The following is a 20,724-nucleotide window of genomic DNA, read 5'->3' on the forward strand; positions in this document are numbered from 1 at the left end:
TCTCTATCATTACATAGTACTCTATATATCTCTAGTATTGCTTTTGGTCCCAAACTCTATTTTGTCCAATATCGATACAGGCTCTGCCAGGTTTTTTCTAGCTACTATGATGTATCTTTTCTAAACTTTTTATTTTCAAACTTTCTGTACCTTTATGTTTTAGGAATGGTATTTCAAAAGTATATAGCTGAGTTCCTAAACCAGTTATCCAGTTGTTATCTAGTACTCTAGTTCTATGTTTTTAGGGGGAACAGGGGCTGATGATTCTCTTTATTTTTTTTAACTTTTTCTTCTGAACTGATTTTAGACTAAAAGAAAAGTTACAAGAGCAGTACAAAGAAATCCCTTCACCCAGATTCCCTAAATATTAACATTTTACCACGTTTGCTTGTATCATTCTCTCTCCTTCACATACATGTACATACACATTAATTTTTTAGAACCTTTGAGAGTGGAGTGGGAGGGAAAAAAAACCCAAAAAACCTTTGAGAGAAGTTCCAAGCATGATGCCATTTTAGTCCTAAATATTTCAGTGTGCATCTCCTAAAAACCAAAGACATTGTCTTATATAACTATGGTATCACCAAGAGAATTAGAAAATTAGCAATGACACAACTCCATTATCTAACCTATAGATCTAATTCAATTTTTTTCTGGTTGATCTAATCAATCGCTGCATAGGAGTGGGGGAGACATTTTTATAGCCCAGGATCGAGTCTTAAGTTCATACACTGACTTTAGTTGCCATGTTTCACTAGCCTCCTTTAATCTCAACAGGTCTTCGCTCTTTTTGTCTTTTGTGACCTTGACATTTTTGACTAGTATGTCCCTCAATGCAGGTATGCATGATGCTGCCTCATGATTAGATTTGGGTCATGCCTTCTTGGCAGGAATACCAGGGAAGTGATGTTGTGCTCTCAGTTCATCATATCAGAAGTTATATAATGTTCAACAGTCATTTCTCCAAAGAAGACATACAGATGGCCAACAGACACATGAAAAGATGCTCAACATCACTCATCACCAGGGAAATGCAAATCAAAACTACAATGAGAGGGGCGCCTGGGTGGCTCAGTCATTAAGCGTCTGCCTTCAGCTCAGTTCATGGTCCCAGGGTCCTGGGATCGAGCCCCACATCAGGCTCCCTGCTCAGCGGGAAGCCTGCTTCTTCCTCTCCCCCTCTCCCTGCTTGTGTTCCCTCTCTGTCAAAATAAATAAATAAAATCTTTAAAAAAAAAAAAAAAACTACAATGAGATATCACTGCACACCTGTCAGAATAGCTAAGATCAAAAACACAAGAAACAACAAGTGTTGGCAAGGATGTGGAGAAAAAAAGAACCCACATGCATTGCCGGTGGGAATGTAAACTCATGCAGCCACTCTGGAAAACAGTATGGAAAAAGTTAAAATTAGAGTTCCCAGAAAACACTCTGGAAAAAGTTAAAAATGGAACTACCCGGTGATCCAGTAATCACACTACTGAGTATTTACCCAAAAAATGCAAAAACACTAATTCGAAGGGATACATGCACCCCTATATTTATTGCAGTATTATTTACAATAGCCAAACTATGGAAAAAGCCCAAGAAACAGACTCTTAACTATTAAGAACAAACTGATGTTACCAAAGTGGAGGTGGGTGGGGGGAAGGGTGAAACAGGTGATGGGGATTAAGGAGGGCACTTGTGATGAGCACTGGTTGTTGTATGGACGTGCTGGACACTATACTGTATACCTGAAAGTAATCTAACACTGTATGGTAACTATACTAGAGTTAAAATAAAAAACTTAAAAAAAACCATGTTCACTCTAAGCTACAAACCAGAGAAATAAAGAAATATCTTTAAAGACTTTTTAAAAGCAAACAACAACAACAAAAGCAACAACAAAAAAAGTTCTATGATGTTGACTGGTCTCGCTACTGGTCCTGTCGATTGCAGTCACCTGATTAAGGAATGCCTGCCAAGTTTCTCCACTGTAAAGATACCTATCTTTCCCTTCGTACTACTAAGTATTTTGTGGGGAGTTCCGTCTTTTCTAGCCCAATACACTATTCATATTATTACTGTTTTAATTAATGAAATTTTATCTATATTTGCATGTGCTTTCCTAGTTTATTGATCCACCATTCATTCTCTACTTTTAGATCTATCTTGGGTCACTTTCCTTCTGCCTAAACCACGTCCTTTAACATTTCCATTAGTGAGGGCCTCTTAGGGACAAAATCTCCCAATTTCTATTTGTCTGAAAACACTTCTATTCTTCCCTCATTCTGGAAAGATCTTTTTATGGGATATACAATTCTAAGTTAATAGTTATTTACTCTAGAGCACTGAAGATAGTGTTTTCTGGCTTCTATTGTAGTTGAGAAGTGAGCTAACAGTTTAACTGTTATTTCTTCTAAAGTAGTATGTCTTCTCTCTCTGCCTGTTTTAAGAATTTTCTCTCTGCCTTTGCTATCATTATGGTGTGCCTTGGGTGGATTTCTTTTCATTTATTCTAATTAGGATTTTGTGGACTTTCCTAATCTGAGGTTTAGAGTCATTTTCACAATTTCTGAAATTTGTAATTTTATTTCTTTTCAAATGTTATGTCTGCCTCATTTTTTTTTTTTTCTCTAGGAATTCTCATTGGATTAAAATTAGATTTTATTACTCCAACCTTCACCTCTCCTCTGTTCTAAGTGCTCCATCTCTGGGTCCTATCTTGCATTCTGGATAATTTCTTCACATCTCTCTTCTAGCTCATCTCTTCTCTCCTCAGTTGTGTCAAATTTGCTATTAATTTCTTTCAGCATCCTTAATAGGTTTGACTTTTATCTGTTGTTTTGCCTAGCTCCTCCTATTTTGTTTCTTTGTGGAATCTGTGATTTTTGACTGTGAGCCAGTATTTCTTGTAACTTTTCTCATGGGACTCTATTGAGACCTGGATCATCCAAAGTAGATTTACATTTGCTTCTTTTTTTTTTTTTTTATTCTTATGTTAATCCCCATACTTACATTTGCTTCTAATAGGCATCTAAGGCACCACCAATCCAGGACCAATTTAAGCTAAGTTTTCTGTATTTAGCTTTCTGGGACCATCTAGGAACTACAAAATCAGTCTGGGAGTAACTGTGAGGGTCAGTTCATTGCCGTAAATTTTTAGGAACTATTTTGTCCTACACTTAGCACCAAGGCTTGCTCAAGCCAGATCAACTTTTCTTTGTACTCTTTGAGTAGGTGGTAGGCAAGTTTACTACTAGTTTCCCATGTAGGGTCTCAGCTTTAGGAAGGGGTTCCCCTGTTTATATGAGTCCTGGGCTTTGTCTTTTGTCTAAGAAAACTAAAGTTCATAGTCACTGGGTTCAGTAAATGCCCTCAAGGTGAGCCCTAAATCCGGGGCTCTACTTCTTTCTCATAGCTCCTATTTTCACTTAGTTTCTGGCCTCTCAGTATATTTTTCATATTTATTACTTTTTTTAAAAAATATAATTTATCATGGGGCATCTGGCTGGCTCAGTCAGTGGAACATGAGACTCTTGATCTTGGGAGTTGTGAGTTCAAGCCCCACGTTAGGTGTAGAGATTACTTAAAAATAAAATCTTTAAAACACACACACACACACACACACACATATATATATAAAATTTATCCAGTATGAAGCTCAATCAGAGAACCTACTCGAAAATTGCTGGAAAAAAAAAAGTCTCATTTTACAGATGAGGAAAAAGAGGTTCAGAGAAGTGTAAGCAACCCACCAAAAAAACACAGATTAAACAGTAAAGTAGGGATTGAATCCAGGCAGAGACACTGAAACATATATTTCAAAACTAACATCTCATTTATATAAATTTAAGTCATGAATTAATCTACATGTAGATTTGCTAATATCAACTTGGGTATCTGAAGAGTGAAACAAATCTTAAGATTGTTTCCTATCACAATCTTGAGGAAGCAGGATGGAAAAAGAATTAATTATATTAAAATTTCCTCCATTCTTATAAAGTTAAAAAAATACCTAAAACTATATGTGTATGTGGGTGTGTGTGCGTGCGTGCAGGCGTTATACTTGATGGTGGTGAACAGCAAATACTGCAAATCATAAATGCCTAGTGAGGACAATCTGAGACTACCAGGCTTTGTTACATTTTAAACAAACATTTCCACATATGGAATTGGGTTTTAATTCTCAATGTGCAGTTATCACTATGTGTGAAAGAATATGCAAATCCTAGTGAAGACACTCAGCTCCCCAGCCATCTAGTTCCTCTTCTCAGGAGTAACCACTGCTAATAGTTGTTTCAATAACTTTTAAACTATGTTACAACTCCACAGCTGAAGACACAAAGTTTTCAATTATTGGTATTTGTGCCATCGGCCAAATGAACTAGATGGCCCCAATCCAACTTCCACATCGAATTCTTCCCATCTCTGTTCATATGGACCAGACATATATCCAAGTTCTCTCCTCTCCCTTACCCCTAGCACAGACAATCACTGTGCACCAGGGATTAGCATCCATATTTCCTACTTTCAGTTCCAGATTCTACTTGGGGTAATTCATCTCTCTGATAATGATAGGAGAGACTTCAAATAGACTGCTTCCATAAAGAATCAACAAAACTGAAACACAAATAACCTGCTATCACACTAAGCATATTCTGAACTTACAGGTATTGTACAGCTGTCTGAATCCCGAGATATAAATGCAACGTTGCCTAAGTGAAGGATGCCAGCAAGTATTCGGAAAATTCCCATCTGATAAGACTCACTAATTCCTGAAACAGAGGAAATGAACAAGTGATTATAAACCATTACAGCAGCCAATGTTAAGCCTATTTTTAACTCTTGAATATTTCCAGATGTGCAGATGGTAACATGTCATGGTTAACCACATCCTCATCTTTGTTGCTATCAGCATGTAACACAGTGTAGCATCATGGTTGGGAGCACGGGCAGGATGGGCAGGACGTGAAGGGAGCGAGAACTGGGCTCAAGGGCTGGTGTTGCTCCTGACCTGCCATCTCACATGGGCATGGAACATCACCCTTCTATGTTTCTGTTTTCTCATTTGAGATACGGGAATAGTAGGGGCTATCTCAAAGGGCATCCATGAACATTAAATGAGAAAATGCATGTAGTCATTTAGTATACTTAGCACGCACATGGTAAATGCTAAACAAATTATCATCATCATCACACCCTGGATTTAAGTATTTTACTAACATTATTACCTTTTCTATTTTCTCTACTCCAAATGCAAGTGGTAGCCCAATAAGGCTATTTTATGTCAGATTATGTTAACTACCTCTTCTAACTACAGAACAAGTATAAGCTAAAGAGATCCCGAGATGGGAAGTGTTCAGGCTCATGTTGCACCCAGCTTGATGAGGGAACATCGAAATGCAACATTAAAGCAGCAACTGACGGATGAGGCAGGGTGAGAAAGCTGGGCAGCCTTGACGTTTTCTCAGATCCGGTTTCCTTTTTCAGTAAGGTAAGACTTTCCTGAATACTATATATAATTATATAGAAGTAAAAATAGGAAGATTATTTCCAAATATGTAATCATATACAGGGTAACTGAGAGTTGATCTTATAATAAATGTTTTCACTATCTCCTAATTATGGCTTTTACAAACTTGCAATTTTCTATTTACAAATAGATTTAGCCCCAGAAGTATAGCAGTATTTTTCAAACTTTAATGTGCACACAAATCACCAATGGATCTTGTTAACATGCAGATTCTGATTCAGTAGGTCTGAGATGGGGCTTGAGTTTCTGAATTTTTGCAAGCTCCGCTACGGTCCTGGACCATACTCTGATTAGCAATGCTTTTAAATTAAATTAACCCACCTCATAGTACTCATCAAAATACCAACACATGATGTTATTTATTTATATTTTGAGGTTTTTTTATTTTATTTTATTTATTTATTTGACAGAGAGAGAGCACAAGCAGGGGGAGCAGCAGGCAGAGAGAGAAGCAGGCTCCCTGCTGAGCAAGGAGCCCCATGCGGGGCTCCATCCCAGGACCCTGGGATCATGACCTAAGCTGAAGGCAGATGCTTAACCAACTGAGCCACCCAGGCGTCCCTATATTTTGAGGTTTTTAAAATAAATAATTCACCACTAAAAGTTGTACATTGCAGTTCTAAAGATTAATTTACTTGCATGTAGACCCCATATTTTTTAAATCTCAGAAACAAGACAGTGACATCTGAGCCATTTTTAAAACAGTGGAATAATCTACATGCAATATAGTGTTTTGTCACTACAGCAGCTCAACCACATTTCCCAACCACAAAAGACAAAAAAAAAAAAAGGCGAAACAAACAAAAACAAAGGCGAAAACCCTATAAAATGTGAGCTTGTTCAGGAACCCATTTCATTTAGCTTTAGGTTTCAGATTTTGTGAAAATTTAAACAAAGAATTAGTAGGTCCTACCTCCCCTAATGCCCTCAATTTGTTCTTTAAACAGCTTTATTGAAGGATAATTTGCATACCATAAAATTCACCTGTTTTAAGCAAACAATTCAGTGATTAGTTATACAACCATTACTACAATCAGATTTTAGAATAGTTCCCATCACCCCAAAAAGAAACCTTGTGTTCATTTGCTGCCCAAAGATGTTTTATAAGGAATGAATGTTAAATCTCCCAACAACACTCACCACCTAATACAAAGCTAAGCCAATATTCCAAACAAAGATTGCTTGAATCAGAGAACTACTGCTCCTAAGAGCTCAAAAATAAAATTGTTACCTAGCAGAGTGCAGGCCTGCCTGGTATGTGCCATCTCCTTGGTATCATCAACTCCTTCAATCACAGGACTGCCACCTTGGTTCGTGTAATGAAAGTTATTTGCATTTCCTGCAATTAACGAAAATAAAAGATTTGCAGTCTATGAAAAAGCCTTGACTCCTACCCTTATGTCCACTCTGAAGTAGAGACAATGATAGCCCAGTTAACTGTATAGAGTCTGGAGTTCGACTGCCTGTGTACTCATCATTCATCTTAAACAGGTATCAACTCAAGGCCAATCCTGCTCCATTTATTATGCAGCTCTTCACCCCTTCCCCCTCCCCAGGTTATCGTGAAGCCAACTGCAGACTTCTTACCATTTTATTCATAAATATTTTAGTATAAGATAATCCTCTTTTTAGTAAGTTTATGAACTCAGGAATTAATGGAAAACAATACCAAAACAATAAATCTAACACCATAGTCATACCTAATCGCAGCATTTTAAATTCAGGTAACTTTGCTGAAGCACAAAGCTGATAGAAGATATGATAGTTTCTCTCCTCTTCTGCCTTTGAAATAAGAAGAGTTTTCAATTATAGCATTTTAACCTAAAACTCAGAAAATTCAATCATAAAATAAATTTAAGATTTTTTATTATTATTATTCATTTGAGAGAGAGAGAGCACAAGCAGGGGGAGAGGCAGAGGGAGAGGGAGAAGCGGACTCCCCACTGAGCTGGGAGCCCCCCCGCCCCCAACACGGGGCTCAATCCCAGGACCTGAAGATCATGACCTGAGCTGAAGGCAGACGCTTAACCATCTGAGCCACCCAGGTGCCCCAAAGTTTTTTTAAGATTTATTTATTTGAGAGAGAGAGAAAGACAGTGGGGGGAGGGGCAGAGGGAGAGAATCTCAAGCAGACTCCCCACTGAGCATAGACTAGGGGCTCCATCCCACAAACCGGAGATCATGACCTGAGCTGAAATCAAGCATCAGATACAACCGACTGAGCCACCCAGGCACCCCCATAAAATAAAATTTTAATATTTAATTATCTCAGTGTAGTAAGTTGTCCCTCCCTAAATTTCCTAATATAGGTTTATGATTGTTAAATCTTATGATTTATTAGCTATGTGCATATATGTATGAATGTGTATCTGTTGGTCACATTCAACAAAAATTATCTGATAATGATGTTTTTTGAAGTAAAGAACAGTTTGGTATATGCTATTGTTATAAGATCATTGCCTTTGGGGAAAACTAAAACCATGTTTTTGAAATATAGGTATCCCCTGCTTTTCTAAAGTTCGCACTATACCACTTCATTTTTGCAGAAGGCCTACATTACCATCTGTTTTGCTAACCAAAAGAAACCCAAAGATGAGTTTTTACAGAAAAGTAAAAACTAGTGTCTAGTGGTTATTTTGCAGCGAGCCACTAAAGAGGCAGCACACCCCCAGCAGCGACCTCGGGACCGCCAGGCTCTTTCCCCGGGAACTACACTCAGCATCTCAGCGTCGAGCTGCCATAGCTTTGAAATGTGTCTGTGAGCATCTGTGCTTTATCTCGATTTAGTTTGTGCATCTGTTAGCAAGATGTGTCCTAAGGTATCAGAAAAGCCTAAGAGAGATTATTTTTGGGGTCTGGGGATGCTCAGAAATTTTTCCATATAAATTAATGATAATTTTTTTCTTCATTTTACACCATTTCAGCTTACAACAGGTTTCACAGGACCAATCTACTTTTGGAAAAGGGGGTAAACCTGTACTCAATATTTTCTCACAGTACCCTTCAGGTTCATGGTCTTCCTAACACTTTAAATGAAAAAGGATATTCTAGCTTTGCCATATGTCAGACCAGATCACTACTGGTTGTTTGTAAGAAATCCACAAATTCACTACATCATCTATATCATTTTAGTTTATACATTTTAACATCAATAAAACATTTTACAAAATGTATAATTTTAATATATGTATATATATTATACATGTATAATTTTAATATAATTTCTTAGTATTTCCTAACAGTCCTTTTTCCACATACATACTTTAAAAATTCAACTGTAATATTACTGTTCATACAAAACTGAATCCTTATACTCTACCATCATATCCTTGAATTCTGCAGTGTATCCAGCTCACTAAAGCATAGCGTGGCCTCAAAGTCAGGTTTGATGCCCAAAAGGGGCTTTTGTCTGGTAAAGGAGATTTTTTAACCTTCATTATTCTATCTAAACAATATCATATTCTAAGAGAGGAGAAGGAAGACAAGAGGACAAGGAACTAGGTTCAAACTCTTAACTCACTGAAAACATAACCCAATGTCTTCCCTATCAACTAGGAAATACGAGAGTTAAGAGTAAACTAGTAACACCTCTTGGGGCGCCTCCGTGGCGCAGTCAGTTAGGCGTCTGACTCTTGGTTTCAGCTTAGGTCATGATCTCAGGGTCAGAGGATAGAGCCCCATGTCAGCTTGTGCTCAGCACTGAATCTGCTTGGGATTTTCTCTCTCCCTCTGACCCTCCCCCTGCTCACATGCACACTCTCTCTCTGAAATAAATAAAAAAATAAAATCTTGGAAAAAAAATAGTACCTCTTTTTAACTAAGCTTTTCCTACAACCATCTGCAGGAAAAAATCAAAACCATTAAACCTAAACCAGTGCCCAGTCCCCCAGATTATTAGTCTAATGGGTATTGCCCTGCCTCTGACAGGTACCATTTTACAAATTTCAGCCCAAATGTGGTTTGTAGTAATATTGTCATAATATGCCCAAGAGTATCTGCAAATAAAATGCATACCAGCAAGCATGAGCTCTAGAATTATAGGGCAATCTAACACAAATACATATGTGCACCTGCCCGGCTTACCTGGAATACCACTCTGGATTTCTCTAAAAGATAAGTTCTCATATTGGCACCAATGATTCGATATCTCTTATCAAAACCAATTTCAATATACTTCCCAAAACGGCTGCTATTATCATTCCTGGTTGTCTTAGCATTTCCAATGGACTAAGAAGGGGAAAAAGTAGTATTTTAGAAGTACAGTTCATGACATGACATTTACAGAGTCTGTTCAGGGAAAGAAAGGACAGAGTGTAACACAACACTTTAAAACTGATCTTTTAAAATCCTTCCCCTGCAGGCACCAGTGTATGCTTTGCCCAAAGCACAACCACACAGATACCAACTAATAGTCCAGATCTGCCCTCTTACTCTCACACAAATTATCTTCAGAAACAGCAAACCTGAGCCCAGTGGCTGGGAGGTTTTCACACCGTTTGTGGTATCAGAACACACTCATGCAGGTCAACAAGGAAAGAAATGGATGGGGCTGGGGGCTGCCAAAGCCCAAGCCCTCTTAGTTACACACTAGGGTTTGCATTTCCTGAAAATTTAGTCTGTTTTATGTAAATAAGCTGTTTAAGACAAATTAATATTTTCAAGGAAATGTTGCTCTGGTGTTGAGACTCTTTAGCTAGAAGCTTCTATCCTCTTATCCTGTGACAACAAAGGCCCAGTTAGACTGGTTATTAGCAGAATCTTAGGAATCACCCATTCAATTCAAAGCCATTTTCAGAAACCAGACACAGTAAAATTTGCCCTTGGGTTTTGATAGCTGTGTCTAACTTGTAAAACACCTGCCATAGAATTCAGAGAATGTAACTTTCTGCTAAATTTTTTATATAATTTTAAAAATTAAGATAATGTATGTATTACTTTCTGACTTAGGTAACATGCTTCTAGAAATTTTTCTTCCAAGGCAAAGCAAAAAACATGGTGTAGTTAGAGAAGCAAGTGTTCACATAATGCATGCATTAAATGTTTAATAAAATATTTTATATAAGATTACTGTAATTTACTTGTGCAAAGCCTGAGATGATCAGGATTAGTAGATTGAAACCACAGCAGAGAGAAAGACATGAAAATGCTCTGGAGTGTTAAAAAAGCAATACAAATATAAGTGATGAAAACAGTAATTACACAGCCACAAAAAAATCAACACATCAGATTCTCTGATCAATCAAAGAAAGCACATTTCACTCTCTGAAATACGGGGCCGGTACTGTCCTATTTTGCTCTGGCAATGAGAACACTGCTATATTTCAGATTAACATTTTAAGTGGAACGAATGACAGAAAGCTGTCTTCCCAGCAAAGTAAGAGTGATCTAGTGTAGCCTAGGACAATTTAACAATGCATTTACTTAGATATTCCCCTCTTTGATATGACAAAAAGTACAACAAAAAGTCTCCACATCTTCTAATTATTTTTATTTTGTTTACAAAAGGAAATTAATGATAAATGCAGGATTTTCTTTCAACACAGACTATTCCATCAAAGAGCAGATGAAGAAGATGTAGTAATTGCGGCAGCGGCGGTAACAGTCACAGAGGGTTTACCAGGCACCGTCCCAAGCACCTTCCTGCCAGCAACTAAGCAAGCTTCTCCTCCCACCCTGACCCCATCCCACCTTCCATATGCCATCTCCCTCCTATCGACTCAGAGTGTGAGTCCGAGTGGCTGAGCTGCCCAAACAACACGACACCCTGTGAGAAGCGGCGGTGAGTAGGCCAGGGTTGAAACAGACCCCTTCCCTCTGCCTTTGAGTAAAACGTATTTAAACATAGAGCAAAGAATGGTAGAAGGAGTGAATGGAAGAGAAGTCTGAAGACCTGGGTATCAGACCAGGCCCTCCTACCAACTTGCCAACATTTAATCCTCTGAGGAGCAGTAGTATCTCCAAGGGTAAACTGACTAGGATAGATGAGCTCTGGGGTCCTTTCCAAAACTAGAATTAGATGATTACAAGCCTTGAACTTGATAAGGAAAGAAGGCTCTATATATCTATAAACAATACCTTTTGTCCATTCCACCTAATTCCTCCCTCTCCCTTATAAGTACAGTATTTACACCAGGCTCCCTTGATGCTATTTTCATTTCAATTAGCAAGAAATTGTTAATGAAAAAAAGGTTTGTGGTCTAAAATCAATTTCACTATTGATTTCAGTGAAGTGTTTAGTGACTTATTCTTCTTTACTAAAAGGAGATGAAAATCTTTAACTATGGTTATTAATGTTGTAAAAGAACTATTAAGACCCACTATGACCACAAGAATCTTTCCCTGTCCCCATCTTAGGATGAAAATTTCCTGGAGGAAAAGGAGAAAAAGAAAACATGATAAAATGAGCAAAAAAGAATCATTTATCTGTGCATCATTCATATTTTGCAAAAGGAGCTTATGCTGAGGATGAGGAACTTGCTTTCTAAAGGATCGTGTGCAAATCCCAATACGCACTAGGCTGTGATGTTAACTGTGTAGGATGCTCATTACCCAAGGAGGAGTTTCAGATCATGGAGACCCAGACATGCCATTCTTGACATCAGAGTAAAGGACTCTGATACAGAAACACAGTCTTGAGACAGGTTTAAAGTTACAAAGCATACTCAGTATTTCATCTATGTCTTCTTCCTATAACTGCAAACCCTTTGTCACCTCTCTTTAGTCCCAGATTCCATTTTGATCTTTCAAATTGAGATGCCCTCATTTGTAGTCATTGAAAATTAGTTCTCTCTTTGCCAAATTTTCTTAATCCAAATTCCTATAGAAAAACTACATAAGAGGGTGCTTGGGTGGCTCAGTTGGTTAAGCGACTGCCTTCGGCTCAGGTCATGATCCTGGAGTCCCGGGATCCAGTCCCACATCGGGCTCCCTGCTCAGCTGGGGGTCTGCTTCTCCCTCTGACCCTCTTCCCTCTCGTGCTCTCTGTCTCTCATTCTCTCTCTCAAATAAATAAATAAATCTTTAGAAAAGAAAAACTACATAACAATATAGAAGGGAATAGCTAAGCATAACTGATGCCTTTATCTTTTTTTGTTCATCCCAGCAAATAAAATAAATTCCTTATAACTACGTATTAAAAACTAAGGTCTATGGGGGCACCTGGGTGGCTCAGTTTTAAGTGTCTGCCTTCAGCTCAGGTCGTGATCCCAGTCCTGGGATCGAGCCCCGCATCAGGCTCCCTGCTCAGCAGGAAGCCTTCTTCTCCCTCTCCCACTCCCCCTGCTTGTGTTCCCTCTCTCGCTGTCTCTCTCTCTCTCTGTCAAATAAATAAATAAAATCTTTAAAAAAAAAAACAAACTAGGATCTATGGCCATTTTAATCTCTCCTACTAACACAATGCAAATCTGTATTGTAGAAAAAACAATGTAGCATTTTTTGAATGATGATATAGAAGGTCTGTAAACCTAAAATATTCTAGACATATTCTAGAAGGTTCACTCCAGACTTACATTATTATATGGTCCAGCCTAGAAGAGCTGGGATTCCCTGATGCCATCAAAAATCTAGACTGGGATATTCTAACATTAGGGACTAAGAATGAATTAAACTACTGCCAAATATACAGAATTTGTTGTTGTGGCCAAAAAGAGTCAAACTAATGGTAGGAAGCAAAGCAAAGCCCTGTTGTTTTCTGACCCAAAACCAAAAACTGGCTCTATGGGTTATATCTCCCCAATTCTGGTTTGTTTTTTTTTTTAAGATTTTATTTATTTATTTGAGAGAGAGAGAATGAGAGAGCACATGAGAGGGGGGAGGGTCAGAGGGAGAAGCAGGCTCCCCGCCGAGCAGGGAGCCCGATGTGGGACTCCATCCCGGGACTCCAGGATCATAACCTGAGCCGAAGGCAGTCGCTTAACCGACTGAGCCACCCAGGCGCCCTATATCTCCCCAATACTAACAATGGCATCCAGCACTGTATCTGTAGCTTAAATTCTTTCAGAATCTTAATACTTGCTTAAAACCTTTACTAGTCTTTTTGGCACACACTTCTGTTCCCCCCGGCCCCCCATTTGTGCTACTTCAGAAAACTCCTCCAGTTCTCTCTGCACAGTGCACCTGGCCCAGGCAGCCCTGAACTCCCCCAGCACATCCTGCCCTCTTGGTCCCAAGGACAGAGGTCCTCCTGCTCTGGAGGGCAGCCCCGCAGGCCAGGGGGCACAACATTCTGTTCTCAAGTGTCACACACGGCACGGCAAACCAGGCACAATTACCTCTGGACTGATTATTGCAAAAACCACTCGTACCACAGGTGTACCAGGCCAGGTCTAAACTCCGTCTGTGTTTGGGTGACAAATAAGGCTTGACAAAGGGAAAAAAACAGGAATAAAAAATGCTGACTCAAATTTTTAATAAGAAAGGCTTGTTTCTCCCTGTCCAAAATAATTTCTGTTAGTAAAGAGAATTACTTTTTTCCATTTAATGGGACTACTTACAAAAATGTGACTTTCCTAAAATCATCTTAATAGATAATTCTCTAGTTACAAATTCTGAAATACTCAAATTCTCACACAAACAGGTCCACTTTCTTTGCCATGAGCATTTCTGCTCTGTATACGTATTTTACTTTTGAAAGGACATCCTTTCGTAGTTCTTCCTTTCTCAGGAATTTATAGCTACCGAATTTCTTTCTCTAACCTAAAGCTGTGTGATGTGCTTCACAGAAACAAGAAGAAAAGTGTTTAAAAGATCATGATTTAAGCCTATAGTTCAAATCTGGAAAAAAAAAAAAAAAAAAAAAGCTAAACTTAAAGCTAAACTTTCTATGCTAAGTATAGAAAATGAAATGTGGGCAAAGGAATGATAAAATTCATCATACTTGGGTATAGTGAATCCCTATGAACTCAGAAATAGGGGGAAATGAGAAACATACTTCCAGTACAAGGAACAATAGATATGAGTTGATTAACTAGGAGAATAGAGATTTAGAAAATGAGGTACCACTGCCAGTTATTTAGAGGCAACAGCTCAATGGTAGATTAAAAATGCAGGATTATGGAATAAAGTAGATACTTCTCAAATCACTTTACTCAAATGGCTACCTTACTAACTTTTTACTTTTCGTAGATCTCTTCTTACTAATACGTGGAAAAGTATTTTCTTACTTTTAGCGGCTGGGAGAGCCCAGACTTTCTGACATGCGCTGTTTCAGTAAGTTTCTGAGCAGGTTTCTTAAGAGAATATAGTAAGAAGGCCAAGGCGGCTCCTATCTTACCTCCATGATGGGGTTGGAGGCCAAGACCTTTTCCTCAACATTGGCTTCACTGGCAGAACCACTCACAGTTGCAAAGTATCGCATGGCATACTTAGCTGAGACTGTTTTTCCTGCCCCAGACTCTCCACTTACGATGATGGACTGATTTCGTTCATCTCTGTAAAACAAAGAAGAGTAACTAACAGTGCTGCCCACTCCTGAATGTGACAACCATTCTTTCTGCTGTGTTCTCATCAGTGAGCCATGGTGAATTTCTTCTGGTTCATACATGCAGCAATGTGGGAAGGAACATAAGAATGATATTTCCTATAAAAATAACTACATACAAACTAGCAATGAACAGAGATGGAGAAGATGATATCAAGCATCAAATTAGACAGCGTCACATCTAAGGATGAATCTGTAATAGAGGGTCTCTGAATTTTTTTGTGTACAAATCTCGAACACATTATTTAATTTCTAGAAAATAATTCTGGTATATTACAGTGCTGCTGTCAACCACCTCAGAAGAGAAAGCAGTCACAGCAAGGGAATTTGAAAGATAATCCTATTTAATTAAAATTAGAAATTGTCGGGGTGCCTGGGGGGCTCAGTCGTTGGGCAACTGCCTTTGGCTCAGGTCCTGATCCCAGGGTCCTGGGATCGAGCCCCGCACTGGGCTCCCTGCTCGGCGAGAAGCCTGCTTCTCCCTCTCCCACTACCCCCTGCTTGTGTTCCCTCTCTTGCTGTGTTTCTCTCTGTCAAATAAATAAATAAAATCTTAAAAAAAGAAAATTAGAAATTGTCTAGAAGTTAAAAGTCCAAAAAGTCATGTCTTCCACAAACTGAAAGATACTGAAAGTATCTTCCTTAGCGGAGAAGAAATAGGTCATTTACTTCTTGGCTGACGTGTTCAAATATGTCAGAACTCAAAGACTATCTACTATTCCATCTCTAATTCATTCACACAATGACTCAAAAACTCTAAATGATACACCTGTTCACAGGATTATCATTTCTTTGAGGATTAAGACCTAAATCATGTTTATCTTTAATATCCAGCACCTAGTGCAGAGCCTGACACATCACAAATGCTCAATAAATGTGTATTGCTTACAAGTAAACAGAACTTCAGTGAGCAACCTAGCCTAAGAATAAATCTGCTTTTTTTTTTTAAGATTTTATTTACTTATTTGAGAGAGAGAGATCACTAGAGAGACAGAGCAAGCACAAGTGGGGGGGCAGAGGGAGAGGGAGAAGCAGGCTCCCCGCTTGAAAAATACAATGGGAGTAGAACAACCTGTTCCTGACACTCTGACTCTCATATTGTGGGGAAAATCAGGAGGACCTGGGTGACACACTAAAGAATGTTTAAATTTTATAGTACAAGCTTGCACGTAATCCTTATTTTTATGAAACATCATCGAGTCTCATACTCACCATCTCATTTTCTTTTTATTTGAATTTCTAGACAGAACTGGACACACCCATTGCCTCTGTTCATTCATAGCTGACTAAAACATAAATCATCTAATAAAACAGTTCTCATTGTGGTGCCAGTGTCCTTTCTTTTAGTCGTTTAAAATGTCTTCAGAATTCACCTTTTCTATACATTCATTAATCAAGGTACAGTATCAACAGTTTTTGGGTTGTCTTCTACAATATGATTAGAAAAATGATCTCTTCCCAATTCCTGCATGATCAGTTGTCAACACCCCTTGTGTGACAGCAGTCCTTCCAACAGCAAACGAGGTGGGGAGGCTTCCACTAGTCTGGTGAAAATATTAATGGGAACTGCTATTTAAACTGTACTGTATTTGAAAGGTTATTTCAAGCCTTAATATCAAAATGTTTTATCAAAAAGTCTAAAAATTCATACAGCTCTTTCCTATAATATAGGGAAGAAGGAAAATATTAAAGGCAATAAGATCAAGGCTTGTTCAAATGAATCAGAAATTTGTACAACTATGTACATATGTACACTGACATCAAGCACATGCCATATACATTTTCTTTTCCAGGATTTAGGATCCTGGATCCATACGATCAATGGTTTTTAAATTTTTTAAAGGACTTTATTATTCTTTTTATATTTCCCTGACTTTTTGGCAGAGTCTTCCCTTTTTTCCCAAGCTTAGTAGACCATTCCAATATATAAATAAGCACCACTCTTCCATCATATAAAAGCTCCTCTGAATCAAGGCTTTAATCCTAGATTTGTCATTTACCAGCTACACAGCTTTGAGCAATTGCAAGACCTCTCTGGTTCACAGCTTTTTCATCCTTAAGATTAAATAGTACCCAAAGTCCTTCTCAAATTCTAAAGTACTATAATCTAAAAGTCTAACTCTGGAGTTGTTTTTCAGATATTGGATGAACTATAACTTGCGATCTAAGCCAGGGTAAACTCTTGGGACCAAAGACAATTGGAAAAGGATAGGCCTACAGATACTCAGATGGTCTTGAGTGGCCATATTTAAAATGGGGAACATTTCTTCTCTGGAGGACCCCTGAATTTGAGATGACCAAAATCAGTAAAGGGCTACGAAGAGTAAAAATGTAAAATAATCAATTCACCTGCTTTTAAATTAAATGCAGGAAGTATTAAAGTACCTTTATAAAATAGGTACAATAAAGTCTTTAAAATGTTTTTCAGTTCTATGTGGCTATAGGAAGAAATGCCAAAAAGAGAAAATAAGAGCAGAGATAGGTAGAAATGGGAAGCCAAGCAAAGAAAGAGACGAGAGAAGGATAACAGATAATAAAGACACACGAAAGGAAAAACAAGAAGGGTGTGATAGAGATGAGGAGAAAACAGACAAAAACATCAGGGATAAAATTTTATGGTTCACACTTGCTTATGCCATACACAAAAATAAACCCAAAATGGATTAAAGAACTAAATGTGAGACCTGAAACCATAAAATTCCTAGAAGAAAACATAGGCAATAATCCCTTTGACATCAGCCGTAAAAACATTTTTCTAGATATGTCTCCTTTGGCAGGGGAAACAAAAGCAAAATTAAACTATTTTTATTTATCAAAATAAAAAGCTTTTACGCAACAAAACAAAAAAGACAACCAACTGAATGAAGTGATTTGCAAATGATATATCCAATAAGGAGTTAATATCGAAACTATTTAAAGAACTTACACAACTCAACACCAAAGAACCCCAAATAATCCAATTTAAAAATGGGCAGAATCCATGAGTAGAGATTTTTTCAAAGAAGATATTCAGATGGTCAACAGACACATGAAAAAAAAGATGCTTATCATCACTCATGATCAGGGAAATGTAAATCAAAACTATAATGAGGCATCATCTCATACCTGTCAGAATGGCTAAAATCAAAACCACAAGAAATAAGTGTTGGCAAGGATGTGGAGGAAAAGGAACACTTGTGCACTGTTAGTGTGAATCCAAGCTGGTGCAGCCACTGTGGAAAACAGTATGGAGGTTCCTCAAAAAGTTAAAAATAGAATTACCCCATGATCCAGTAATTCCACTACTGGGTATTTAGCCAAAGAAAATGAAAACACTAATTTGAAGAGAAAGAGAGAGAGAGGGAGAGAGGGAGATTCACTCCTATGTTTACTGTAGCATTATTTACAATAGCCAAGATATGGAAGCAACCCAAATGTCCATCCACAGATGAATGAATAAAGATGTGGTATATATACACAATGGAATGTTACTCAGCCATAAAAAAGAATGAGATCTTGCCATTTGTAACAACATGGATGGACCTAGAAGGCATAATGCTAAGTGAAATAAGTCAATCAGAGAAAGAGAAATACCATGATTTCATTCACAGGTGCAATTTAAGAAACAAAATAAATGAACAAAGGGAAAAAACAGAAAAACAGACTTTTTTTTTTAAGATTTTATTTATTTATTTGACAGAGACACAGCGAGAGAGGGAACACAAGTCAGGGAGTGGGAGAGGGAGAAGCAGGCTTCCCGCTGAGCGGGGAGGCCAATGCAGGGCTCAATCTCAGGACCCCCGGATCACGACCTGAGCCGAAGGCAGACACTTAACGACTGAGCCACCCAGGCCCCCAGACTTTTAAATACAGAGAACAAACTGGTGGTTACCAAGGGGGAAGTGGGTGGGGGGATGGGTGAAATAAGTGAAGGGGATTAAGAGTACACTTATCGTGATGAGCAATGAGTAATGTATAGAATTGTTGAGTCATTTTATTGTAAACCTAAAACTAATCTAACACTGCATGTTAATTATACTTGAAATAAAAAAATAAAAATTTTTAAAAATTCTATGGTTCAAGGTGAATACCAGAGTATACCCTCTTCTATTCATTGGAGCTGTGAGCTTTATATGGTTACATATATGTAAATAATAATTTATTGTTCTTTGAAATTTTGCTTATCTGATCAGCCAGCATTTATAACCTTTCAAGTGTTCTTGTCCGTACATTACAAGAAAGTTTTTTCTATTTTGGGGATGTAGATATCACTTCAAAAGCCTGATAAAACCACGTTAAAGAACAGAAATTCTCCACTCTTCATCAAGGACAGATCAATCTGGATAGTCTTAAGGATGCATGAAACAAAGATTTATGATTTCTGGTTTGGCCAATTCTCTCAAGGACCTCTACAGTAATCCTAAATACCTGGGTACTGGGTGCCTTTGGAGGTAAGCTCTTCTGACCTGTTTTATCAATGTTGATTCCAGAGGCTCTAATATGAACTAAAAGCCTCACCTAAAAATACTGCTTCGTTCATTTATTTAACAAACATGTAATGAGCAGTCACAATGTGCCAATCATTTTATGCAGATAAAAGACTCTGGGGTCATACCCTATTAAGAGAGATTCCAAGTACAGTTAAAATGGAGTGAAGTGATTGCTTCACTCCATTTTAAAAAGGAGGTCTACCCAGGATACTACCCAGGATGGAATTGGTAGGATACGTGAGGAGGCGATGTCAGGAAATGCTTTCTTGAAAAGGTGATGCTTTCATTGACTTTTACATGATGATTAGGCAAAAACTAGATGTATGGGAAGAATGCAATGGGAATGAAACTATGTAGAGGTGCCTGAAACCTCAGGAAAAGGTTTCAAGAACAGAATATTCAAGAACAGAATATCCACTCTGGGTTGATGAAAGACAGGAGTTACACTTTAGTCCATTTTCCTTCTTTGGTCCTCAGTACTTCTATCTATTCAGTCTATCTGTATCTATTTGGTCTGTCCAGCCCTTTCTTATATCTACTCAGTTTTCACTTTGCATCAGGTATATTCTTTTATAGATTTTCCTTCTGAACTGTACCCTTTAAAAAATGTAATCTCGGGGCACCTGGGTGGCTCAGTCAGTGAAGCGCCTGCCTTTAGCTCAGGTCATGATCCCAGGGTCCTGGGATCGAGCCCTGCATCGGGCTCCCTGCTCAGCGGGGAGCCTGCTTCTCCCTCTGCCGCTCCCCCTGCTTATGCTCTCTCTTTCTCTCTGTCAAATAAATAAATAAAATCTTTAAAAAAGTAAAAAATAAAAAAATAAAAAATGTAATCTCTCTAGTTCATCATGGTCATACTGAATACTATTCATATCTTCTAAGACCATCAGCTTATTCTCTGCAAATTTAATGAGCATACTTTTCATTCACATCCTGATCATTCATGACTAAACTAAGTAAAGCCAACCTCAGACCTGACTCATGCGGAACACAATTTAATCTTTCCACCCACGTTGATATTGACTCTCTGATAACCACTGGGTGTTGCCGTTTACCTTGGTTAAGTGTACAAGCCCCTACATCTAATTTTTAGCTTATAAGTGAACATGTTTGCATGAAACAAAATCTAGAGTTTTACTTTTTTGCAGGCAATCAACCTAATTGTTTCTCCCTTGTTAAAAAGAGAAAATATTAAGTTCATGTGATATAAGGCTTTCTTCCAGAGCCTTGTTTTTACTGTGATGACTTAAAGATGTGGCTTC

General features: G+C 38.1%; 1 protein-coding gene across 1 annotated transcript in view; it reads right to left on the minus strand.

The window, feature by feature from the left end:
• Nucleotides 1-20,724, minus strand: part of MYO5A (myosin VA) — a 201,593-nt gene that overhangs the window by 94,719 nt on the left and 86,150 nt on the right. Inside the window, exons 5-9 of the mRNA XM_044918191.1 lie at nt 14,790-14,946; nt 9,602-9,745; nt 7,219-7,300; nt 6,750-6,857; nt 4,654-4,760 (exon numbers count right to left, since the gene is read on the minus strand). Of these exons, the coding sequence (XP_044774126.1) occupies nt 4,654-4,760; nt 6,750-6,857; nt 7,219-7,300; nt 9,602-9,745; nt 14,790-14,946 (598 nt within the window). The remainder of the gene's footprint in view (nt 1-4,653; nt 4,761-6,749; nt 6,858-7,218; nt 7,301-9,601; nt 9,746-14,789; nt 14,947-20,724) is intronic.

The sequence above is a fragment of the Neomonachus schauinslandi genome, chromosome 9 (assembly GCF_002201575.2).
Source record: "Neomonachus schauinslandi chromosome 9, ASM220157v2, whole genome shotgun sequence".
In the NCBI taxonomy this organism is placed as follows: domain Eukaryota; kingdom Metazoa; phylum Chordata; class Mammalia; order Carnivora; family Phocidae; genus Neomonachus; species Neomonachus schauinslandi.